Source organism: Uloborus diversus, chromosome 1, assembly GCF_026930045.1.
Source record: "Uloborus diversus isolate 005 chromosome 1, Udiv.v.3.1, whole genome shotgun sequence".
In the NCBI taxonomy this organism is placed as follows: domain Eukaryota; kingdom Metazoa; phylum Arthropoda; class Arachnida; order Araneae; family Uloboridae; genus Uloborus; species Uloborus diversus.
Window position 1 is genome coordinate 252168202 of NC_072731.1, and position 27936 is coordinate 252196137.

General features: G+C 32.0%; 2 protein-coding genes across 2 annotated transcripts; both read left to right on the forward strand.

Moving 5' to 3' along the window:
* Positions 1-21609, forward strand: LOC129219967 (cuticle protein 16.8-like). The gene is made up of 4 exons (XM_054854289.1): positions 1-33; positions 15262-15363; positions 17207-17622; positions 21364-21609. The coding sequence occupies exons 1-3, from the start codon at positions 1-3 to the stop codon at positions 17600-17602; spliced, it is 531 nt and encodes a 176-aa protein (XP_054710264.1). The 3' UTR covers positions 17603-17622; positions 21364-21609.
* LOC129219976 (cuticle protein 16.8-like) lies at positions 18805-27906 on the forward strand. The gene is made up of 3 exons (XM_054854300.1): positions 18805-18816; positions 25070-25120; positions 27511-27906. Exons 1-3 carry the CDS (start codon positions 18805-18807, stop codon positions 27904-27906), a joined length of 459 nt encoding a protein of 152 aa, XP_054710275.1.
* The last annotated feature ends 30 nt before the right edge of the window (positions 27907-27936 follow it).

Below are 27936 nucleotides of genomic sequence, written 5' to 3' on the forward strand. Positions count from 1 at the left end.
ATGCTTGAAGAAAGGAGAAACCATGGCAGCATGGTAAGCAAACATATCCTTCCTGTAACGTAGTGGCTACATCTCCTACTGACGTAGAAGCAACTGATTTCCCCCCACTTTCAAATTTCATTTTCAAAGTCACTTTCTCTATGAATTTCTTCAAACCCTTGGCAGCTTTTCCCCCCTCTTTAATGAGCAGAATTTCGTTAAAGTTGCTAACGCACATTCACCGTTCTTCTATAAGTTTTACAAGCAGTGCGTTATACTTTATTAAAATACCAATAAATTTTTTTTTCCTAGCTCCATACCATTCATATTTCTTTAAGCAATTTGAATTCCTTCTGACCTATGGTTCCTTTCTCCCAGCATTATAAAAAATAGAACTTCAGTTCAAAGCACCCTGTAGTGGTTATCGTTCCTGCTGTTAGAAATTGCTGCTATGGCTTTACACCAAAGACCTTCGCTGTCTCCTTTCACGTCACAGCACAACCAACCAATCGTGGTCCTTAAGATGAAAGTAATTTTTAATGATGGAATAAATGACAACCTATGAGTAAGCTCGAGGGCCTGTCTACGCAGATTCAATGATGTGTGCGTAAGGTAAGCTGCTGAGATGTAATAGCGGCCGTATTTGTGTGAAATCTGCACAAATCTTAAGATAAATAAAAAATAGCGATTCGAAGAACCCCATGAGACATCTTTTATTAATGAGTTTTAAATTTATCCATCAATGATCTTTTCATGCTGTTCAATGCTGCTCAAATTTTATTAGTATTTTAGAGATAATTATCTCCACGTCAAGATTTGAAGTTGTTTCCATTGACATAAAGCTGCAACATATTGCAGAAATTTTGAATAAGACTGCTATTTTATCTCTATGCAGGATTCAAAATGCTTTGGATATTGCGATTAACATTTTTAGCGGATAAATTGGCGCATTTTGCATCATTTCGACCCCATAGGAAATCTCAGTTTACACTTAACCCAACTAAAAATAGGCATAGTAAAGGTTTCCTTTTTTCCTTTTTATGTTAATAATAATACTCTTTTCATCAGTATTTTTCAATTTAAACAAGAAGTTTCACCAGGAACTAAACGAAACTACTTTAAAGTGTACGAAAATCGAATTTTCATTTTCTAACATGATTGAAAAATCTTTCTCCTTTAGATTACAGTGCAAATTATTCCAATCGTATATTCCTTAGATTTGGCGACAATTTTCTAAAAAAGATATAGCATGTCTCTTTTATTTTAAAAGGAAAAGTTACTTCAAACTGTTGGACTAAAAGTGTCAATTTTACTGTAAACATTAATGTTAATTTTTCTAAGCTGTTCGAAACCAAATAAGAAATCTCTGAACTTGAAACATCATCCACCGAATCCATCTTTTTGAAGCATCGTTTGAACCGACTTGACTCGTAGAGAACACTTGTGCAATATTTTATCTCGAAATCAGTTTCTTTTTTCAAAAGCTGGTGAGCAAAAACAGGCAGGCTAGCAAAAAGACATACAAACACGCAGGCCAACACACAAACATACAAACACTTCCTCTTGATATGCTTTTTTCCTCTTTAAAGTCATATAAAACATTAGAGTGGGAAACCAGAAAAAATCCGACCAATAAGAACACATACAAGATTCCTGAAATTTCTTTAAATTGGTGCCACATTTTGTCACAATGGAAATTAATTAATTCCTTAACATTATCATTTTATCTTTCCAAATTTAGAAAATGAAAAAGGCATAAGGTATTTGATTTGCCGTGATAGTAAATTAAACTATTCTGACACTTTCCGTATTAATTACGCGCAATCTGCATTGATTGGCGTCGTTGGAAAAGACACAACGAGTCTAGTAATCTAGTTAAAAAGAAATCGAAACAGTAAACTACAATTTAATGCGTCAAATACAACATTACTACTAGCCGGAAACACCTGCAAGTAAGGATACTTAAGTGGAAAAATAACCATGGAAAGCATCGCAGGTCATCTAATATATTTAGAATTCATTCATACATAACAACAATCAAATTCATTCACCCAGTTCAACAAATGAGAGATTTATACAGATCGTTTACATTGTACTTATATATATATATATTAAGGTATTCATTTGTGTATAATATTTTAAATTTAGCGTGCTTAAAATTATTTCTTTGTTCTTCTGAATTCGCTGCTCTTTAATTCCAAGCACGTAATATTTAGAATGCCATCAATTGCCATCTCTGCATAATTTTATTTATTTATGTCTGTGGAACTACTCCAAATAAATAACGGTCGTTGTATTTTTTATTATTGGAAAGATAAATAGGCATTATTTATGCACTTTAAAGAATAAATGTTTGTTGAGTTTATGTTATTTTGTACGTGTAGTGGTAAGAGTAGAATAGGGATGCATTGCAATGTACCAAATCAATTCAGTGAAACTGTCAAAATCCGTTACCTATCAAGTTAGTTACTACAGCACTGGTAACGGATTTGACAGCTTTCCGAATTTAGTTGTTTTTATTCGAATTGATACTACCACCAAGTACAGTACAGCTTTGCATCTCCGGACTAACTGGAACCGAATGTAATCCGGATACCCGGAAATCGGGATAATCCAAGTAGTATGGGCAATAAGCAAAGCATATCCTAAAAAAAAGAAAGACTTGGACAAAATGAACTGATTTGTAGAAAAATTGCACAGAACTGCTTAAAAGACGTAAAAAATATGTATGAAATTTTTTTTAACGAAATTTCTCAACAAAGAGCTGGTCCACTGTCTAGTGGTCCAAACACGTGTGTCTTTTGAAAAAAAAAGCACGCTCAATCAAAAGCTGTATATTTCACTTTTAGTTACGTTCCTGCTTAATTATAATTATCTGTGTAAACATTTTTTTTTAATCCTAAAATTTGATCTGGATAATCCGGAGGTCCGATTATACGAAGCCCTAGAAAATGAGGTTCTACTGTATTAAAGGTTTACGCTTCTAACTATACAGACGTAAAAGTTTAGAGAAGAAAACTAAGTTTAAGAACATTTACTTATTTGAGTATCTAAAATCAATTGAATATGTTTTGTTACGGACTTGACAAATCGACAAACAATTTACCGAAAAACAATTTCCAAAACGTATACCAAATGAAAGAAAAAAACACCTTAATTTGTTACATTTTCAGATACATCTAACTTATGCATGCGCAACTATTTTACTTTTAATGTAAAATTTAAAAGAAAAAAATGTGACTTTCTTGAACTATGAATTTGTTGAAAGTGGTAGAATTCACCTTAACAGATGTATACTTTGATCTTAAAAACTTACTTTCTTTAAATAAATCTGTTTCTAGTTCCGCATTTTTTTTTAATTTTAACTTTTTGTTTGGTATTCTTGTATTTTTACCTAAATTTCGCATAACAAGCAAACTTTTAAAGTAGAAAAATCCTTTTTCTAATCACTTTCATAATTCTAAACTAAAAGTCATTTCACTTAGCCCCCATTCAAGTAAAAGCTCGAAAAATGCAATTGGTTAAAATGCGTATACTTTTGAAGACAATAGGACTGACGGTATTAAAAAACAAAGCTTTAGTACATCGCTTTTTTTTTACTTTTGCTTTCTTTTTTAATATTTTGTACTCAGACGTAAAACTTTCTATTGATAAACAGGATTTATACATCAGAAGTTTTTTTACCATCAAATAGGTGTTAAAAAGTTTTTATGACTTGCAATTCTAGAGTCATTAAAAGTTCAGACCAGTTCCCTTCAATGCCAAATCATAATCAATGCGTTTTCACTCGAATAGAAAAGCAACAATGTCAACCGCATTTTTCTTCTGTTGTTTGGATCAAAAGTTTCTAGTTGATTGATTTTCATTTCTTTAATGTTAAAATACCTAACGCTTTTATAAATTGTCTTGTCATTGATGCGTTAAGTAAAATATTTTTTATTCTTATCAAGAGATTGTGGACACGATTGCAGTGAGGTACATGAAAAAAAAAAAATCCCGCAATATGTAAAAGCCTTCGGTTTTTTTAATCAAAATGTTCTGAACGAGGCACATTATAAATAAAGAACCACATAATTATAGGGACACTGTTTATATTGACGCAGGAGAATAAATAATAATGCCCTTTTATGCGTAAAATGTGTGTATTCCACTTCTTAAGCTTAGGAAAATGAAACATTACGCTCCCACATAAACCTAACATTCAAAATGATTATGGTTACTGTACTTAAAAACTCTGTTTAAGTATTATAATAACTCTCATGAAAAACTTTCAATATTTAAAAAAACGAAAACAGCAAATTTATTAGAACGATACACAATATAAAATTCAGCGCAATAATTCAATTTATCACCTCAAAAAGGAAGGAAATCCATCAAGTGTGTTCTTTCTCTCTCTCTCTAGCTATTTTAAAAAATATTAGCAGCTTCATTCGCTACTCCAAAGAACTATAGGCGGCACTGCAGTCACTGTCTAGTGGCGGATAAAAAAGGTAAAACAAACGCATGCCGTAGCGTAGAAAATGATAATAAGCCTATTAATTTTTGTTTGTATGAATGATTGTTTTTTATTCGTTTGAAATTAATATTTTAAGACTTGTGAATAGTCTGGCCCACATAGAAAGAAATGAGAAATCAAGAAACATTACTAAACGAGAGAAATTTTTACAAAACATGTAGTTGTTCTAAAGCAGTCATTTCCACCATGTTGATTTCTATATTTATCAATTCTTGATAGAACTACATTTTAATAACATTTAATGCTAGATAATTTATTTATAGGATAATACTATTGTTTATCAAAAGAAGACGATGATACTTCTTTGACTAGCACTAATTGTTTTACATTTGTAGTAGTGTTATTTCTCAAATTGCCGAATCGGTTAGTTTTTTTTTCCGTTTCCTATCCTTCTAATTTCGGAATTAAATGATTTAATTCTGTCATGATGTGCAAATCATCAATAAAATTCTCACGGAAAAATGGTGGAAGTTTTCGTTTTGATTGATCTTCCATTATTTCTTTAAACTTATCGAATTCTATAACCTTTCTACCTTTTTATTCAACTCGTCATAAAAATGGTTAACTGATAAGCAAAATCTCGCCTAAACACATGTTTGGCGAAACTCTTCAGCCGATAATGTAAGCAATGAAATAAAGTTGACGCACTATTTTAGCGATTAAAATTCTCAGCTTCTGTTTTTTGCTAGCTCAAATTCTAAACATTCTTTCTAGGTGAAAATTTATCATTCTGTTCTGCGACAGTACTCTCAAGAATATATTTTGCATACTGTCCATTCCAATTTAATGCTGCAGTAAAATAAGGTCAGTTAAATGAATTATTTTCAAAATAGATAGAGATGAGAGCACTAATTCTTCAGCTAATGTTATCAAATCCTCCTTTCGAGCTTTAGATAAAATAAAACCTCATACTTATACGAATTCGCACAAAACAATAAAAACAATTTACCTAGTATAACACGTTATCCTCTTTCAAATGGTATACGCCCAAAATGTCGCGGGACAAAATGTCGCGACCAAAATGTCACCGGTCCAAAATGTCGCCGTCCCAAAATGTCGCCGGTCCAAAATGTCGCCGATCCAAAATGTCGCCAGTCCAAAATGTCGCCGGTCAAAAATGTCGCCGGTCCAAAATGTCGCCGGCCCAAAATTCGCTAGTTCAATTTGTACGAAAAATTTAAATGTACGTCGATGCTTTTCAGCATAAAAGTTGCGAAAGATTAATTGCCTTTCAAAGTAAGTTCCTTCAAAAATTCCAAACGTTTTCTCCTGTCTTAATTCGTACACATCAGATTAATTCCAGAAAATTAATAGTTTTCAGAAAAACATACGTTTTTATGTATACTATTACAAATGTAAACATGTTAAAGGCTGCTGCAACGGAATTCTCTTTCTCATTTAATCTGATTAATAATAATACTCAAGATGTAACGTAAAGAATCAAGATGTAACGCAAGGATTCAGACAAAAAAATGGTATGGAAGTAAAACTAAACTGTTCTAAACGCGAATGAAAGAATAGTGAGGCGCAATGTGAATATGGCAAGAGAATAGGCGGATTGTATTTTTTGGCGTAATGAAGTAAAAACAAATAACTCCTTTACTCTAGCATATTATTACGGTAGCGACAGGTCAGTCATTTAGGGGATCAGGCGGAATGGCCCCCGACTTTGAATTTTTTTTTTTTTATATGCAAGTGGAAGTGTTTTTTATAGCAATCCTATGAAATTTGCATTGGTTATACGCCCGTTATCCTCCCTCTCCCCTTTCACTGGAAAAATTCGAAATCTCGGTCCAGAGTGGAAATAAAGTAGAGAAGTATCTTAATGAAATTTAATTTTCTCATAGATTTATTAACATCACCCTAAGAATTGTAAAAAAAAAAATGGTTGAAGTAAGATCAAAACTGTTCTGAGACTTTTTCTGGAAATGAAACTGAAGAAGTTTAACAAGACTGCTCGAGACCTTCCTCTGAGAGGACATTTGTATGTCCTTTGCGACCGGGATTTTGGGACAGCAAAACAAATGTTTAACAGAGATAACAGACTATTGCCGGGGGAACTCCCATCTCTTATGAGTAAAATTCTGAAGTTACGTCGAAATGTTCACCGTAAAATCTTTTGAAATCAATGAAACCCGTAACTGCTAAAACAGGTGTCTTTCACTCAGATTTTTGAAAAACGACTCTACGCGATGACAAATATTTTCAATTTTCAACATTCATGAAATTTATATATTCGATAGAACATCAAGGGACAATTTCAGAACAGCTATTTTATTGAAGGTTTTCAAGAGGATACTTTCATGCTTGCGAAGTAGCGCTTGTCAGCTAATCACATTTTCCAATTTTAAATAGAAAAGAAAAAATTTCATAATGTAGGGTGAAATAACTGATATCAATGAGATTATTCAGATCAATTTTGACCTAGACTTATTTTTAAAATGAGTTTCAAAAAGTAATAGTTCCAGCTCAATTTAGCTTGGTAATTCAGAAAAAAAAGAATATTGATAATAATAATAATAAACAAATAAGTTTTTCTCTCTCAGAAAAAATTGCTGTTTTAATTAGTGAATTTTTACTACGCAAATTATATAAGAATGCAAACTCAGTTTTTATTTAACACCCACTCTAGTTAAAGTGCTACAAAAATGAGAGGAATACACGGCTAATTTAGATTTTATTGATATCATGCTCAACCTCTCATATTTAAATTCAGTATATTTTTCATTGTTTATTTAATTACACTGATTCAGGTAAACGATTACGAAACTCAACTTAGAACGAAAATAAGGCTTGTTTTCGTTTAATTTCACTTGTATACTACTTTTTTGTATGAATCCTCGCATTACTTCTTGAGATATAGCAGTCACATAAAACGATAAAAATTATTCGGTGATCCATCCTTTTGGGATGACTGAAGCCAAAAATAAATGAGCAACTCGCCCTTTAAGATATACTTGTAGACCAAAATTTGTCTTAACCCTTGTACAGCAGACCCTCGTTTTACGCGGGGGTTATGCTCCACGGAAATGCTGCGTAAATCGAAACCGCGTAAATTGAGATCTAATATTAGTGTCAAAATAGGGATTAGGTTCCGTAGATAAAAAAATACTTCATTCTAGTGATGACTAATTGTATAATAAGTTTAATGTGTACTTATATCGATTTTTATGCATAATATGCATAAAGAAAACAAACTAATTTCGTGTTTTGTTTATGAAGAAGAGCTGGCTATGATAGTCTTTTTGTAGTCATTAAGAATTTTTCCTCTAATTCTTTGCGGAGCAATAACGCATCCGTGATCATTTCCTTGATAGAATGTTCCTTCACTAACAAATCAGAAAGATCATTTCTATTGTCTACGAATGTTTCAAAATTTTCAATGTGAGCGCTTTTGGTTGTGTGTCACCGGAGTCGGTATCCTCGTTGGTTCTCTGGAACCAATCGCATAAAATGTCTCCAAGGACCCAATTTCGATTATTAGCACGCCAAAATGCAGTTAGTTATGTGTAATCTGCAATCTTTAGGAGCATGGGTTTTGAAAGAGAGGAAAATGTTACCTGTTTGCATTGCCGCATCTGCGTAAAACCGAAACTCATCTGCGTAAATAAAATAAAGGTGTCAAATCTTCAACCGCGTATAATTGAAACCGCGTAAAATAAACCCGCTGAAAAGGAGGGTCTACTGTATTACTTTTTGAGTTATATCAGTCACAGATAATAAAAAAGAAAGGAAAAAAAAACATTCGATTGCTCCACCCTCTGGTGTTATTGGCCCCGAAATCTGTCCCCCTGCTGCTTTCTAACATTTTATTTGATTCCGTTCATCATTTTTTGAGCAATGACAGTCACGCATATCGATGAAAACGTTCAGTTACTCCACTATCTTGAACGAATTCACGCAAAAAACCACGCAGCCCTAAATCATATATGGGTACTTGCGGGTATCGTTCGAATTCTTACTACAGGTTTTGACGTAGAATGGCCCCAAAAAATCGGTCACATACAAACGCACATTATTCTTCAAGAAAAGTTTAAAATAATTTAGCGAACGTCAGAGCTGAACGCTGTCAGAGAGTTTTACAGTTGGTAGATAGCGAGTCACAAGAAATAAGATAACGTAACGCTTGTATTCTATTTGTTTGCTGAAAAACAGCCGAGAGTTGCGAATCAAAACGGAATAATCTTTTTAGAATTTATCAAGAAACAGTTAGTCCAGTCCCTTTTAAACGGAGACATTCATTAAAGGCAGTAATCATTTATTCTGCAAAGTTGGTGTTAAACAGCATTTTTGTATATTTGCATTTTTCTTACCAACTGAATGAGCGAATTTTGGATCTACGACACTTTGGACAGGCGACATTTTGGCCCGGCGACATTTTGGATCGGCGACATTTTGAACAGGCGACATTTTGGTCCGGCGACATTTTGGCCCGGCGACATTTCTTCCCGCGACATTTCGGTGGCGACATTTTGACCCCAAAAAATATCGCCACCCCCCCCCCCCCTTTCAAATAAGCTGCTTCAAACTTACGAGCATATTCGCAGTTAATTTCATGCCGATGCAAAGTTTGTTAATCCATAGTTTTCTTCTCTTCACACTTTCGCTATTTATGACAATTAACTCACTTTTTAGGGGGAAATAATGGAAACTGACATTATTTTAAGCTCGAAAATGCCATTCAGACACAACAATTTCTATTGCTGAAAGCAAATTTAAATACATCGGATGATGAATTAAGTGAAGGAATTGCACATAACACTCTTCCGATGTTTACCTCAACAGAAACACGTGCAACGCGATGTTTTACCGCGAGATAGCGTATTCGAGCGCTGGAGTTGCGAATTTACCAAATTTTTAAAAAACTAAAAAAAAGCAAACAATATTTTTTTAAAAAATATGAGAGTTGAATAATTTAATTTCATTTTCATACTATTTTTCCATTTTTCTTTTTAAATCCTATAAAATAACACACAATAGTTTTCACAATAACTGTCACGAGCACTCATTCGTTTCAATTGTTTTTTTTTTTTTTTTTTTTGGCAACTGTGGTTTCTACAGAAAGGGCGTCGCCGTGTTGAAGTGAATGTGTTCGAATGTTTTTTTCACCATCGGTGTTGCATTCTGAACTGTGCTTTCCTTTGCCTAATTTTCAGGCACATACAAACGTTTCATCAAAAATATGACTAGGATCAAGCGTTTCGATTAAAAATATAACTTCGTTTTTACAATTTGTATTCAAATTGCTTTCCCAATTACACTAACTATTCGATACGGAATTGATCAAGAACCATTATACGCATGGAATTCGTTTGCTTTGCTCAAAATGGCTAGTTATACGAAGTTTCTTTTCGTCAACAGACTAAATTTGTTTCCTGTTTTTAGCCTACTTTCTCATAAAAGTCAAAGAAAGTTTTTTTAAAAAAAAAAGGCATGATAGAAGGCTTAATGCATTCAAAAAATTTTGCTAAAAAGTCCAAAATAAATAAATAGTCAAACAATGTATGAAATTAGAGTTTGGAAAGTAGAGTTTTGAGACTTGGAAAATGTGTGTTTGTTGGTCGAGTCGGTCTGTGTGACACATCCCTTATAACTTTTAACTGAATAGTCGATTTGAACAAACTTTTATGCTCGGAAGATCTCTGCGAGGACACCTCATTCCCATATTTCACTTTTTGATTTGAACAATTTTTTGTTCAATTTTGAACAAAACGTTAGCGTCTACGGGGAAATTTAATGCAAACATAGATCCCAAACTTAAGGACAAATTTACTTCAAACAAACTTTGTTCGAAAAAGCTTTTGATGAAAAAGATGTACTGATTTTTTTTCTTTTCGTTGTAGGTAATGTATGGTATTATTATCATTTTTTTTACAATTGAGATTTTTTTAACATTGACTCCTACAGGTGAAAACTACAAAATAATGAAAAATTGCGCAGATTCTGAATATGTTCCTAGTTTTAAGAAATAGAAAGAAAGTTGTTAATAAAAATCGAAATATCATCTTTTGAAGACTTAACATTGACAGAACTAAGAGACAAATATGACTGAATCAAAATCAAATAAATTCAAATAGCAAATACTTTTATCACCGCTGCGGAGTCATGAACTTGCACTCGAGAATTTTAGAGTCTTCGACTCCTCTACCTCAAAATCAGTCCAACTCCGATTTTGATTTCGCAGCCTTATCAGAAAAAGACTCGGAGGGAAAACGACCGACTGCAACTCTTGGAATTAGAAAGCAATCGACTCCAACTCCAACTGCGTAGCCCTGGGTTTTACAGTGAAATAATGATTGTTGAGACGACTTGCTTTTGTTTTCATCCTATAGTTTCAATTAATTTATTTTGTTTTGTATCGGAAGATAAAAGAAAATTCGGAGTGCTTTTCTTTAATAGAAAGAAGGAGCTGTGAAGATGCTTTCATTTTCAGAGAAGATTATTTAGTTAAGAGCCCAGTTTATTATTTAGTTATTTATTTTCGTTTCTTTTTTTTTTAATTTTTGGCAACGGGGAAAAATGAAACTAAGAGCGCTTCATTTTTATCCAAAAGTAAGAGCAACAAACGATTTTTTCTCGTCAAATTGTATTTATTTTGATGTACTTTTGATTTTTACTTCATCTTTTTCCTTTTGAAAACAATTAAATAAGTTTCTATTTCAAAAAAATACGCCAGCTGCGATGTTCTAAAAGGTGCAACTACTTTGTTTGTTAGTTTATTTTTTATAATTGAAGTTTAGCTAATTTTTATGTTTATGATAACATAACTAATTATATGACTGTATATAATTAGTTATGTTACCTATAATAACTGTTTAAAGGGAATTAAAATAGAAAATTTGGTTTGATAATAATACGCGTAATATTGATAAGAAAATATATTTTTATCTGCTTAAAAGAAGAATATGAAAAAAAAGTTTGAATTTCGAGATCTTGAATACAAATTTCGCAATCACGAATTGCAATAGGACCCTACTCGTTGGGTTCCTTGTTTATACTAATGACTTTAACCGCAACAATAATTTGAATTTAAGACGTCAAAAATCAAACAGATGCCAGAGGCTGGATCCTGGATTTTATGTGCTGGATGTTGTGTGGTGGATACTGTTGTGTAAAGTCGAGTAGGGTGGTTTATTAATAATTTGATTCTGAGACACATTTGGACGCATCAAGAAATAAAATCAAAAGACACGTACACAGACGTCCTTCAACGATCAAGTGAAAAAAATAAGCAATTCGTGATTGCTCAAAAGGTAAGCATTTCTGTATTAAAATATTCCTATCAGTCCAGATAAATGACAAAATATTTTTTTCATAACGTTTTCTGTAAAAAACAGATCGCCAATATTGTTTCCAAAAATTATGAAAAGTTTTAGCAAAAAATCAGGAAAAAGGTTCCGTCTTGAATACCTTCACAAAAAAATTAACTAAATCAACAAAAACAGAAAACGATTTGTTCGTGAAAAAAAAACCAGATGGGTAATATTGTTTCTAAAAAGTATGAAAAATTTTCTGAAATAGTCAAGAAAACGGCTCCCTCTTGAATATCGTGACTAAAACTTGAACTAAATCAACATTTAACGGAAAACTTCTCACACGTGACTTACTTATTACTTTGTGTAATGTAAAAAATATCAAGTTTCAGCTACCATGTAATCATTCGCCTCTCATTCTGTTATGGAAATTTCAATCATTTAGTTCTCAAATCCGTTCAATACCATCACGTGCGAAATATAAATCACTGCTAACAATTTTGCAACACAATGAACTAGAAAATGAGCAATGTTTTTTAAAATCCACCATCAGGGTTCAACTCCTTAAGAAGAAAAATAATTTCGTCCCTAGCAAATTACTATCAGTTTATAACGTAAAATTGATGACTGGAAAATCGCGCAAAACAAAAATGTTACAATTAACCTGAATTCGAGAACTTTTACTATTGTTAACTAAAACTAATATCTTTTATGTGAAATTGACCTGAAATTATGTTTCACCTTAGTGTTGGATTTTTTTTTCGTTTGTTTGTTTCATTTTTTTAGTTTGAAAGAAATGAAAGTTGCGTTTCGCAAGTCTTACGTTTTAACGTTTAAGGCGTGGCGTCATTCATATCGCGCTTGTCTAACATTGTAGCGATGTGGTTCCCATTTGGATAGCATGTTTGAGCGGCGCTCATTTTACTGGACAATGGGATTTCTTCGGCTTGCTTTTGTATGGACATTTGTTTCACTCACAATGAGTGCGTAATCTCGGTTTGAAATCACTTTGACCTAGAATTCCCATCTCGAAGAGTATCGCTTCCTATCTAGCATGTTGCCATCCGGCGAAGTATAAATACCAAACGCAGTTAGTAATGGGGGACGAAACTGAAAGTGGAATTTTTGGTGAAACGTTGTAACTGTGAGTTGCGCTGAAGCAGAGATTAATTTCCCTTGGAGAAAATGATGTTGAAGGTAATCATTTGATTGGTGTTTTTGCGTAATGATATTTTCGAATTTAGAAAAAAAAAATGTTGTGGCATGTTTAAAAATAATTGTAAGCTAGAAATCAAATTATTTATATTTTAATTTAAAATACTGTACATCTTCATGTAATGGGATATCAATTAAAAAAAATCTCTATTCAACAAATTCAAACTATAGAGAAGGGCTGTGTTTCTCGAAATATTTCATAGCAAAGGAGAGTCAAGAGACATGGGACGGCGGGAGGAATGGGACAGCGCTTCATTTACAACGAAATAAAATGTGAAAAAAAATAGCTTGCAAAATAAGACCTGAACTTTAGAATTAAGCTAGATTATAAAGCTGCTACATTAGATGGAGAAGTTAGAAATATATTTTTTTTTGCATTTTATTTTGGCATAAATGTAGCTTTGTCCCATTTTTCCTAACTCTCCATTGTGTAGTTAAGTGGTAATTGATATGATCTTCACAAATTTTTCAATTTTCCCAATCAATGTAATTCTTTCATTTAATTTTTCAAGGAGCAAATTAGGTAATAGTTTTGCTTTAAAAAAGAAATTTATTTTAAGATATTGTGTTTTAATCACGACTGTAGTTTAGTTTTGCACTTAAAGCAATAAATAAAAACAGTTATATAATAGAACAGAAGTCATTAACACAGCAACAAATGCATTTTGTTCTGTTGTTTTTTGAAATAGTTTTAATTTTTAAAAAGTATCTAACTATGTTTTTTTTTAAGTTAAAAAAATCGTGTCAAGACAATAGTAATATTTGCATTACTGTTATTTTTTGTCTGCATATATTATGTAGCCAAAATTTGAAGAAAAAAATCTTGAGATTTTCTGGTTTTAAAATTAAAAAAAAAAATTGTATATGTGTATTTATGAATATACGTTTGACATGAGAAATTAGAAATTCTCTTTTGAGATGAACATGCACTGATGGTTATGGCTATGGTGTGTGGCTATACGTATTAATTATTTTAAAAATGCAATGTAAACTAAACAAAAATATTCAAACATTTTTGTTAACCGCTTATTTCTGAGCTTTTCAATGTGCTATAACTGCAGTGAATTCGGTTCTGAGCATTTAGGTTAAAATAATTATAATAGTGATAAAAAATGTTTCGTAAAATTCCAGTTCTGTTGAATAGTTCGGATAAAATAAATTTTGTTCCGTTTTTCAGCTTATGTCATGTAAATTCTCAAGAACTCTTTTACATATTCGATAATGAGTTTTCTTATCTTTTTAGTTTCATTAACTGTAACAGTTACAGGAATTAGCGTGTAGTTTTTTTAATTTATGTTGCACAGAAATCAATGAATATGCAGTAAAAAGAAAAAAAAATGTTTATAGAAAAATCATCAGAGAAAAATAACAGTGTTTGAAAACTCGTCTTATACTTTTAATGGCAAAAACAGAAGAACGTTTCTTTTTATCAACAAAAATGAGATGGAAATGTCTGTGATTAAAGTTTTTTAGGTGGTGCCCTATTTTACTTGTTTATTTTTGAATTTTACTTCGATTGACGTAAAACTAATGATATTGTGTCGCATTTTGTAAAAGATAACATTTAAACATACGTTGGATGTAACTGACGTTCCATTATATAATGTAAAAAATGCTTTAAAATTTTGAGAAAACAAGACTTTAGTTAGAAATTCACATTAAATATACCGAATTTGTATCTATTGATTGCTTCTTCTTCTGTTTTTCTGTTTGTAAAAGACGATTTTTTTTTTATTTCTACTCTCGCATTCTAAATTCCGCAAAAGGAATCATTTTGTTCCAATAAAGTTTAAGTGAATAGTTTCAAAAATAAATGATTAAAGCAAAAGTTTTCTCCAACTAATTTCGTTTTGAAACTGAATAACTCAACTTCTCTAAGCATCATTATTTCAAGACTCAATCATTTTCATAGAAATTGTTTTCAGTATGCATGCTTTTTTGAACGCGTAAATGCATGACTATTATTTTTATTGAGCTTGAGATTATTATTTTTAATTTTTTTTATTTATTATTTTTATTTGTTATTTTTTACTTATGTGTTTATTTTACTTTATTATTATTATTATCATTATTATAATTATTATTATTATTATTAGTATTATTGATATAATTATTATTTGGCTAATATAAGTGCTATTACATATTACTTTTAGATGGAAAAACCCTACATTTAATAAATTCTTATTAAAAGGCTTAAACCACTGCACTATATGTAATTTTGTATGCATATCATAGGTCTAAAAATACTTTTTTAGCATATATATTCTATGAAAACATAATTGAATTTTTTTTCTCTAGATTTCAGTCCTAGTTGCAATGGCAACTATTGCCGCTGCACAATACGGACATCATTACCCCGCACACGGCTACGGTCACGAATATGCTGGTCACCACGATTACGTAAGTAACCATCCACCATTTATTTCAAATCTTTCTCAATCGTACTCCATCCCTTTCGCTCGCATATAGACCGAGAAAAAGTAAACAATACCCCTCTGAAAGCAAAGGAAAGTGTAAAGACTTTCACCCTTAATTTGGTCTTCCTGTTGGATGGTCAGGAAGTAGGGATATTTTGAAAGGAAGACGCTGAGATAGAGTTAAGCGTCCGTGAAGAGATAATCATGATAGATGTTCATGAAAATTTAATAGTTAATATCAGTTTTATTTAGCTGCTATGCAAAGATTTTCGATTTTAATGTATTTCAAATTGGTTTTCATTTTAAACAAAAGTTTTAAATTGAAGTAACTTTCTTTTAGCATGTATTATTAATTTAGAGAAAGAAATGTATAAATACAAAAGTTAAAACGTATGTGTATTCACGATGATTATTATTTTAATAAAACTAAGGTAACAGTTTTTGAAAACAGCTTATACTCTCATTGAAAAACTAATAATTAAATTATTTGTTCTCAAGAAAGCTTCTAAAAACAGATCCTGATAAAATTCGTTGCTTCTCCTGAACATTACTATCATCATACTCATAAAAAACCAATTATATTATTTATGAGAAGTTATTAAGAAACAACATTACTAAACATATATTTATAAAGTGATATTTTAGTATAATTTTATCATTGCTTAGAGATAACGCAGCTTGTTCCATTTACCTTGCATATCAGTAAAAAATACTTATTTGTCATTGATTACCATTTTCTTATTTATTATTGAATAATAATAAAAAAAAATTATTAATTTGAATTATGGCATTTTGAATTCAAATTATGTTTTTCGCAATCACGAGTGTGTGTTGCATATAGGCGTGTGTGTTTGTGTCGAGGCATGAGTGTGTGGATATGTGTGTATATGTAAGTGTGTGTATGTATGCATGAATGTTTGTGTCTGTGTGCAGGCATGAATGTTTGTGTGTGCGTGTGTATTTGTGTCTGTGTGTAGGAATGAGTGTGTGTGTGTATGTGTGTGTATGTATGCGTGTGTATGTTGGATATGGACGTAACCTGGAGACGATTTTCACTAGAGGAGCAGCATCGTGAGGCTGGCCGACGGTGGTGCTGCAGAGCAAGTCGGCGAGAAAATAAAATCATAGGAATATCAAAACAGTCAAATGAGAACAATAAGCAATCGTAATTTCTCAAAAAATAAATAGTAAAATTAATTATTTTTATAAAATTAAATATTAATTTTTTAATTATTCAAAAATTCACTTTCGTAATTGAAACTAAACATTTCTTTGCTTAAATGTTTACATTTTTCATTAAAATAGACATACTTACTATTTCTTTTTTTTTATTAATAAAATATTTAAGCGAATTAGTTTTTTTTTAATTTTATCGATTTAAAGAGCATATACCTATTTAGAATTTTTTTTTTTCAAGAGAAAAATATAATCACTTCATACCTAAAACTATTTAATATTTTGCCTTTTTTTTCATTATTTAATTTTAATTTATAACTATTAGTTTATTCATTTCTTTATTTATTGTAGGAAACTGGTTGTTACATAACAAAAAACACTTTTTCGGTTTTAAGAAATGGTACAATATATACTCCTTTTTTTATTTAATTTCTTCTTGTGCCAAACTACTAAATTCAACATGAGAAAGATAATGGGATTAAGACTGGTTTTATTTTTCACCGTTTTTAGTTCACTTCAAAGCTGACTTTGACATATGACACGATGAAGATTTTATCAAATTTTATTTTGCTCACTTAATTTTAGAAGTTACAAAGCCTCTTCACTATAATTTCACTTTTTCGCAATAACACTAAATTTAAATTTTTCAGCACTCACCTCAACCATATGACTATGGCTACGACGTGAAAGACGACTATGGCAACAAGCAGTTCCGTAAAGAAACAGGAGATGGCAAAGGAGGCGTGAAAGGTAGCTATGGTTACGTCGACGCCCATGGCATCCATAGGACTGTGGATTACGTGGCTGACCACCATGGATTCAGGGCCAGTGTGAAGACGAACGAGCCTGGAACAGCCAATCAGAATCCAGCAGCAGTGGGAGTCCACTCTGCAGCTCCAGTCCATGTTCATGCTCCAGCTTATGCAGCTCCTGCTCATTATGCTGCTCCTGTGCATTATGCTCCAGCACATCATGGTCCACATTATGCTCCTTCTCATGCTGTGCATTACAGAGTGCCTAAATATCCTAAATACAGCTACTATTAAAATGTGAATTGAAACTAATGGTATGTAGTAGGGGAGACTGGGGACAGTTGAATCTTTTTTTTTCTTGGAGCTTATGGATTTTACTTGAGTCAATTAACCAAACAACTTCACGTTACACATTTAAAAGGGTAAAAATAGTTCATAAAAATCTAGTCAAACTGTTAATAGAGCAGATCAAACTGCTCTGCCGTTTTTTAAATTTACAAAATATCTTTACTAATAATAAAGCTGAAAGTCTCTCTGTCCGGATTTCTCTCTCTCTCTCTCTCTCTCTCTCTCTCTGTGTGTGTCAGGATCTCTGTGACGTGCATAGCGCCTAGATCGTTCGGCCGATTTTCAGGAAATTTGGCACAAAGTTAGTTTGTAGCACGGAGGTGTGCACCTCGAAGCGAAAAATCGATTTTTCGAAAATTCTATGTGGTTCTTTTTCTATTCCAATTTTAAGAGCAAAAATATCATAAGATGGACAAGTAAATTACGAAATTTTCATAACGTGGAACCGTAACATGGGCGCAAGCCAATTGGCGAGATACGAAATTATCATAACGTGGAACCGTAACGTGGGCACAAGCCAATTGGCTGGAAAATTCACCACACATTATTTGCAGATATACAGGCGAACCAAAAGATCTTTTAATTTTTTTATTACGGGCAAAGCCGTGCGGGTACCACTAGTAATAAAATATTTTAAAGAAAAACTAACGAAAAGGAAAACTATCAAGCATCTCCTTCTTTCAGGTAAACTTGATCCTTGCTATACGAGTGTCTTGATAAGTGTTTTAAATATCAGTGAAACGATTGTTTTTGCTACTTTTAAATTTTTATTAATGATGAAATCAAAATTTTTCATATCAGATTAAAAAATAACCAAAATATAAACAGCAGTTTTTAGACTAATATTTAACAAAATAAATAAATAAATAAATAAACTTTGTAATAGTAAAACGCTAAAATTTCAAAGGAACTCATGCATTTTCAATAGTTTTAATCAAATTCTCAGTGAAAACCGTGGAGTAAATATTAAAACATAATTAAACTTTAATGTAAAAACGTAAACGACATAAACTATAAAATTATTCCGAAATTTCCAGGAAAAAAAACACACCTGAAATGAGCGGTTTTGCATGAAAAAGAAAAAAAAACATTGATTTTCGAATTTCAACAATGATTTAGAAAAAGTAAAGCATCGAACAAGCTTCATAATGGATTTGAAGGTAAATGTGGGTATTTTTCATTGCGTATTATTTGCAACAAAAAACTTTATTTTCATCTTAATATGATTTATCTTGCAAATTATCATTTTCAACAAATATCCACAAAAATACGGCGCAGTTTATTTAAGAACATTTATATGCAAAAAATGCTTTTGTTAAGGATAAAGACAGCATAATTCTTACATTACTCTCCTGTGTTATAACTAAAAAGGGTTAAAGAAATTTGTCCCATAAGAAAATTAGTACAATTTTATTCAAAAATGCTTCTCAACTTTAAAACATTTCTAATATAGTTTGAAATATTTTCTTTCCTTTACTAGTCGCTCATCAGCAATATATGTTTGAAAAAAATATCGTTTGATCTTCTCGTGTATTCACCATCATTTTGTTTTTACGTTGAATGAATAAGCGATTGTCATGACCTCGGTTATATCGTGGTTTTGGATGCATCGCGCTTTTTTGTTTGTCTCTTAAAAAACTCAATGTAACGAAGGGTTACTCTACCATAGGTTTTTCTTAAAATATTGCGTTTTTTTTCATTGTCAAAAATAGCACTTTTTTTTTTGTCACTTTTTGAAAGTGAACTTTAAATTATGTTGGTGCTGCAATATGTGAAAAATATTAAAGGTATTATAGAAAGTTTCCATGGAGTTTAGGGGAAAACATTATAGCCGGCTATACAATGGTTAAAAAATAAAAAAATAATAAATAAATAAAAAGAACAGATAATTAAAGTCATAAAATGTCTACTTTCGGCAGAAAAGTTAAATGGTAGAAATAAATTAGGTTAACAGACACAGAGATTTTACAAACACTTCTTAAACTGTTAAACATAGATATATCTTTTATAATGCGAGTGGTTCCCAACCTTTCTTAGCCTGAGGACTGCATCGCATATTAAGATGAATTTCGCGGACCAAAAAATTTAAATATATTTACATACCTTTTTTGACTAAGTAACGTCGTTAAATCTGAAAAGAAAAAAAAATACATACTAAAAATGGCTTTATTCTTATTCTTAATGCAAAGTTTATAACTGTTTTGCACGAGACCAATTTGTGATCACTTGTAACCATGTTGCTATTTGCCAGCATCCAGGGAACTAAAACAGACGAAAGAAAAAAAAAAAACGAAGGTTCCGAAACGTTGTTTGCAATTCGAAAAATTCATGACGGGCGCTCCGCGGGTCACACGTGATCCGCGGATCGTAGGTTGGGCTCCTCTGATAATGTCAATAATGTTTTATGAACAGTGAACGTATCATCTCCAAGTAGGCATCTCATACTTTTGGCAGGTTTCTGTTTTGACATGCGTTCCTGAAAATAACTGTTTAAGGATGTTGGTTTTGCCTTTTTTTTTTGAACTAATTTGCTTATAAGCGAATAAAAGGATTAGTCACTGCAGTTATTAGCTGACAACACATAAACATTGCGTAAAAACATTGTGAGAAGTAGATATCTGCATATCATAAATGCATTTTATATAAATGTATATATACTCTATAAGATAAACAGGTAAGTATAATTGCATATTTTATAAGCATTATGTGTCAATCACGTCTTTAACCAAGAATGAAACAATTTATAAAGTTGGTGAAGCATAAATAAACTTAACACAAAACAAGCACTAGTAAATTAACATGAAATATCTATGGGATGAAAATACGGATTTTACTCGACAAACCAATTTTGTATAGATCCTGAATGAATTTGTGAAAGTCTCCCCCCCCCCCGTTCCCCCTAGGTCGCTTGAAAGTTTAGAAGCCGATCATAAGGAATTCTATGACCATATTTTTCATGATATTAATAAATTTAGCTCAAACTTCAACTTCTCCCCACAGTGATTAAGGTATCTGCGGGGCCATTCCACGGAAAACGGTAATTTTGTCCCGCACGTGGCGCTTCATATATTTCATAAAAAATAATAATTTAAAGGAATGATGAACAAAATTTATATTGCTTAAGAAATCACAAACGCATGTGTGACTTCTTAAGCAAAAACTTTCTTCAAAAACTTTTTTTTTAATGAAATCTAGAAACCGTCACGTGAGGGACAAAATGACCATTTTCAATGGAACGGGCGTATACATATTTTTTTTCGATGGTTTTAATAATTATTTCCAAACTAATGAGATGTGTTTCCTTTACGTTGGAGCCATAGCTTTCAAAATCTGCTCTTTGCTTCGTCATTGCTGTGTTAATAGAGCAAAAATATTAGCTTATTCATAAGCAAGTTACCAGAGGTAGACTTTGGATGTCCCACCGTGACGCATGTAAAAAAAAATTATTTTAAATAACAAAATGAATTAATAAATATATAATTTTGTCAGAAGTATCTTTGTATCTAATGTAAAGATTAAAAAAAATTGCTTATTACTGTTTCATAAAAATATTAAGAGATATGACGAAATGTTAATGAAATTTAAGAGTATTTTGGTCCCGCACGTGACGGTGGAACGGCCTTGCAGTTCTTCATACAAACTTCTAACCGTTCTAATGTTCAGATTTGCACTTACTAGAATTTCAAATTTTGATTATTTTCTTCTAGCCAAAATATGATTGAAGTTTGGATGAATAAAAGCATCTGTTTTTCGGTGATTAGCATCTTTCTCTAAGCCATTTTACCTAAGGTTGGAAGAAGGTTCCGAATGTAATATTTACATCTATCTTCTCTGCACAACGACACGTATGATGACGCAGCCACTTGCGTCACCATAAGATGTCTAACTTTAACGCCAAGCTTGCTGTAGAGCATAATCTTTGTCGTTTTCCTGTGGTGTATTTTGTTGTACAGTTTGTACTCTTCATGTGGTGCTATGTACCATGCATATGTAAATGGCTACGTTCATATTTTGAAGAAAGTAGCTGGTTGTAAATAAAAAAATATCACTAATGATTTGTTTTTGTTTTCCTTCTAACATTATACAGTTTCTTTCAACAAATTTTTTATCCGAAAAATTTCGTAAATTTTTGACTCCTTCATTAGAAAAACTTTGCATCTTCAGTTCAAGAAGGACCCAACTCAAAATCGACTAATTTCTCAAGAGAAGCAATGCAAATTTAAAAACAAAATTTTAAAATATAGTTTTTAAGGTTAAATAACGTTTCGAATTGTTTTAGTCTAGTATGGACAATATTCTGATAAAATCTGTGAAAAATTGTGTGCAATGATTGATAAAATATCTGACAATTAAATCATTAGAATTATCTGTAACATTTACTAATAATATTAAAGCTGAAAGTATCTCTGTCTGGATCTCTGTGACGCGCATGCACCTAGACCGTTCGGCCGATTTTCTCGAAATTTGACATAAAATTAGTTTATAGCATGGAGGGTGAGCAAATTCGATTAAAAAAACATTCGTAAGAAACCTAAATATGTGAGTTCGACCATCAGTTAAAACATAATCATTTTCTATCGCATAAAATAAATGTTGCTCAAAGCTAATATATAAAGTATTTTCTCTTCCATTATCGTGTTTTCCATTTTAAACTTAATTTTAATAGTTCAAAAAAATAAGATCATTTTATTTTTATAAGTTTACATTTTTATATGCTAGATAGTTTTCGATAAATAGAAAGTTTCTTTTCTTTTTTTGATAAAAATCCTTGGTCGACAAAAAACTTGATTCGAAACATACATACATTTAGTGTAAAACACTGTCACATGGAATCAATCAACTTTAAATGGCGATAATAATATGTCACAGCAACAATCCTTGTAGACAAAACGCTTCAGTTATTTCTGTCTATTTTTATTTCACTCCATTCACACAAACAGGAAAAACTAAAAAATAATTATATTGTCAGCTAAAATAACCAGATTCCAAAGGCAGTTTTCAAATATTCTTACGTACTATTTAGAAAAAACCCCCCCAGAAATATCGTCCTTATATTATTGTTATTTCTTTGATTTTCTTTTTCGTGAAAGCGTTTAGGTATCGAAACTTAGATTACAACCCTGAAATGCCTGACCTTAACTTTTTTTTGCAGTTTAGAATAATTCGCATTCTATGGAGAATTGGGCAGAACCATTTTATATATAAAGAAGTTGTTGTTACCGATGTTTACCACAATCTGCAAGTTCAATTAGCAAAATGTTTTTATAAGGTAAGCCTATTAGGTTTTTTAGTTTGGTATTGTTGCTTCCTGTGAAAAACATGATCATCATTGACCCCCCCCCCCCCCCCTCCATTACACAAAGTAAAGCTTCTACAAAACATAATTCAGCGGAAGGGAGGAGAAAACATTTCAATGGAAACTAATTTTGCTTTTTTTATAACAAACAGCCAGTACAGAATTGAAAGTTTTTTTGCTACTATAACGAAAGATCTAACATAATAATATATTTAGTTATACTACGTAATTAATATATTTGTGATAAGATCAAAGCTCATGAAATCATATTAAACTTTTTGAATTAATAATGCTGCATTTGTTTACCAAAACTTAGTTATGACAGATTTGTGTTTTGGCAAAATATAAACAACAATTTTTTTTTTATACCTATATAACTTTTCCATCTGCAAAGTCTTCATTAAATCACCTTTCAAAAGTAATCCGAACATCAATGAATGCACAGTAAAGTAATATGTATTATTGTTGCTGTTATCGTGTCGTTAATAATCAGTGTGAAGATATGGGGGTGCTCTTGCCTCGAGAAGTTGCGCTTTTTTACTTTTATATAAGGAAACATAAGAAAGATTAACAGCATTAAGAGAAGAAATAACATCCAGGGCTTTGGTGGGAATCGAACAAACGACTTCCGGCATTCGAAGCGAAGCTACTATCCCAGAGCCGTGGTTGCCCTACTGTAAATTAGTTGACAAACAAGATGGTAGGGCGTAGATTTTTAACAAAGGTAATTCTACGTAGACCAAAAAGGCCAACAACCGATTTTTCCTGTATTGAATAGCAAAAACTCGCTGGATCGTGATTTTATATTCATCAGAAAACCTATATGATGATAATAAGTAGTTTGTTATCAACAGACAAGACGTGGCAACCGTTGTTACAAAGAAGTCTTGCCAAAACAGCTAATCTTATATTGCTGTGTCTTTTGCTTCTTCCTGGTTCACTGCAATTTACTAGAATTAAAATAAATAAATAAAAACGTAAATTGTTCTAGGTAGCTTAATTTACGTTAATTTATGCAGTTAATGAATTTAAAAAATAAAATGTTTCTGTGTGCCATCATTTTTACTGTGATTTTATAAACCTAGAAAAGTAGATTGGTCAAATAAGAGCTTGATTTGAACTATTTGGACACCGGTCCCGACGTTTCGAGTGGAGGGTTCGATTCTGTGCTGCATATGCTGCACATTTGTGCACGAACTATGCGCAGGAGTAACCGAAAAGCAGAAAATGACGAAATATCAGTTCCTCAAGAGTAATGGTTGATCTTTTTTTAAATTGAAGTGAATACGGAATTTTAGATAATGATTTTAATTTTATCAAATGAGGCAGTGAGAAGCAAAGGGATGTTAGTGGCAAAATTAAAAAATTGGAGATAACCAGTACAAATAGTAGGGGAACCTTTCCTCTGTCGTGGGGCAAGAGATAGTACTAGTAGCCCTAGTAGGTACTGCTGTACAGCATGATTTGGAAAAAAATATCAAGGAAAGCTTACCTAGGACGTTATCTTTACAAGCGTTTTACTTAAAGCTTGAAAATGTCCATTTTCAACCCTTTGAAACTCACTGCTTTAAATATGGTTTAATCGTTTTATTGACATGATAGAATTTTTCAATTTTTTTATAGTTCAATTGTCATTTATTCGAAGTTTTTCCATTGCTTTATTGGGGACCCGTGTCTCCAAAAAGCCAATCACAATTTAAACTTAAATTTTCACTTGGAAGAATTTTTTCGTTATTTTTTATGAGTCGTTTGTTGAATACGCAAAAACTGGAGCCAACTAAATCATCAATAAGCGAGATATATAATGCCCTGAACCTTAGATTGGCCTTATTTGGCGCACTTACCTTATGATAAAATTACGTAAATAGGTAAAGTGTGCGGAAGAAGTAGTTCTGTATTACTTTTTAAAAGCTGTGGTGAATTATTACTTCGCGTCATTACATTTCTGATTTCTCATTAAAAAAAGTTTCTTGAAACTGTTTTGTTGCTTTATTTTTATAGTTCACAAAACCTTTATTTTACACATGGTTCATATTACAATTGATTTTTCTTTTGACTTTTAATGAAATTGAAACCAATCATTTTGAAGAATTATTGATTTTTACTTTTTTTTTTAGGGCATCATCTTAGTTGTGTTCATTGCTGCCATTAAAGTCACTTCAGGTCATGTAAGTTTTAATTTATTTTGGAAAATACCAAGACATACTTTAATGCTGTGGGAAATAATGTTAATTGATTTATTTCTCATAAAAACAGCACTTCCTTTGTTACATAAGTAATTTTATGCTTAATAAATGAAATATTATACGCGGAAATAAGTAAAGTAAGAGGTAAAGAATTTAAAACCCCTCCCAGCTATGAGCCAATGCTCTCATTTATTATTTTTTCAGTGTAAATTACTTTGGTTTTTTTTTTCAACTCATTTAATATATATATTTTTTCTTAGGTGATTTTGCTACCTATTTTTTAAACTTTAGACGTTTAACAGTTTTAACTTATTTATTGATTTTTCATTTAATGAGGACACTTAAAATTCTATGTCGCAGGATTGTTTTTTATTTCTGCTTTTACTTTTGACATTAAAATTTTATTACTACCGGACACTGCAAGATTGTAATATATTTTTTTATCGTTCCAAAAACAATTTACATGTGAAACGTCTGATACAAATTAACTTATTGATTATCATCAGCTCATACACATGAAACTGTTTCTATAACATGCATATGACTCCCATTTATGTACAGTATCTTTTAATGTTCATTGCAAACACAAAATGAAATCGAAAACAATAAGGAAGGTAAATATCATTTATCATACGAAGTAAAACTTCGAATTAACGATACTTAATTTAGCATTTTCCTCATTGTAATGATACATTTCACAGCGGTCCTAATTTAACTGCATTGAATGTCTATGCTCCTATGCATACATTTTTTAAGCATACATTAATGGTGAAAGCTTGGGCGCCTTTTCATTACTTTTTTTTAAATGTAGCTGATAGATTATTTAGAACTTGACATTTAATTTCTTCCCCACCATAACGCATGATCTTCGATCCTTCAAAATTTTCAGGAAAAAATTTAGCCGCATTTGAAATTACTGAAGAAATAGTTTTTGAAGGTATTTTGTTATGAGAATTTCTCTACTAACTTTCTCTAATGACTTATATCGCTTTTGAGCCAGAAAGAACTAAGCTAATTCATGAAAACGAAATGATGATCTTCACATGATTTCCTTTTACTCCAATTTAATGTCATTTTCTCATTATTGGCAGTTTTAATTTGATTCAATAGTTTACTCTCTAAATATCAACAACAGTGGCCAAATTAAAATCAGATTTTTTAAAAAAAAATCGCCAAAAACAAATATTTATTTGGACAAATGTAAAATTGCAAAAATGAAATATATACTTCCTGTAAAGTGGTTCTGATTCATGAATTGTCTCCAAAGAGTCATAACTGATTCAACTTTTTAAGCCTTACTTCATCATTCACCATATTTGTGTTCACCATTTATTTACACTTGAAGCTGGTGAATATACAGGCAATTTACACTCTTTTTATGTGATACAAAGAGCAAATTGCAGAGTTTTAGTTTTGTTTTCTATTTATTAGTTTATTTTTTTAATTATATGCGTTGAATTGTAATAACGGATTGCATTCCATATGAGGCAGTGAGAAGCAAAGGGATGTAATTGGCAAAAATTAAAAATTTGGAGATAACCAGTACACATGGTAGGTGAACCTCTCCTGTCTTGGGGAAATAGAGAGTACAAGTAGCCCTCGTAGGTGCTGCTGTACAGAATGATTTAGGAAAAAAAATCAATGAAAGCCTACCTAGGATGTTATCTTTAAACGCGTTTTACTCAAATGTCCACTTACTGTCCAACCATGGATTGCATGGAATTTTCAAATGTTCAATTAAGACGAATCTATACGAATAAGGGGGAAAAGTAAAATTTGATGCGCGTATTCCGCTCATTTTAATGAGACTCTGCTTCTGTAAAAGCTGACATCGATAAAAAATAATAGATTCGTTCATTTCCGGCTGTAAAATGGATGTTTGTCTTTCCATACAATCCGTGGTCAGACAGTACATTCCTTTGCTTCTCACTGCCTCATATGGCATACAGATGCCGACGTGGCAGGTGAGCGACGCATGTTCGTGGCTGGGTTTGATCCACGGATCTTTGTGTACTAACCCGGTGTTTTAACCGCTGAGCCAGAAGTACCTCAAAGCTCGCGGCCAATTTGGTTATGTGCTCTATGACGTACGCCACAAGCATATTCATCCTCACCTGACACTTGCGCTCGAGCGCCTTTACTTACCTCATATTAATTATATTAATTTATAGTAATTATTGAAACTCTGAGCAATTAAATGACGCTGGTAAGTGACACATCTCCGATGTGAATAGTAGAGTAATAATTGCTTTTTATTTACCTATGCATTTATTTAAATTATCGGCGTTCAACTGTAAATAAAATCGTCTTGAGTTGCATGAAAAGTTGTCTTTACAATTTTTTTTAAAGGTGACATGATTTTACTGTTTCAGTTTCCCGAGCCTTACCTACACGATCCCCTTCCTTACTCATTTGGATATGACATAAAAGACCACCATGGGGAGCAGTTCCGTGAAGAAAGTGGTCACGGCCACGAAGGAGTCAAGGGCAGCTATGGTTTTACTGACGATAGAGGAATCCACCGATTAGTCCACTACGTAGCTGACCATGAAGGATTTAGGGCTCATGTTAAGACGAATGAACCTGGCACTGCGAATGAAGACCCAGCCGCTGTTCACATTACTTCCTTAGCTCACCCATACCATGAACACCACGAGTTACCATTGAAATATCACGAAGAATACCACCATGGTTATGGTTCAGATGGATATCGGCCTCATGATGGACTTAATGAATATGGCCGTGAATATGAAGGATACGGGTATTAATGCGTTAAAAGACTTTGGTAAGGATTTCGA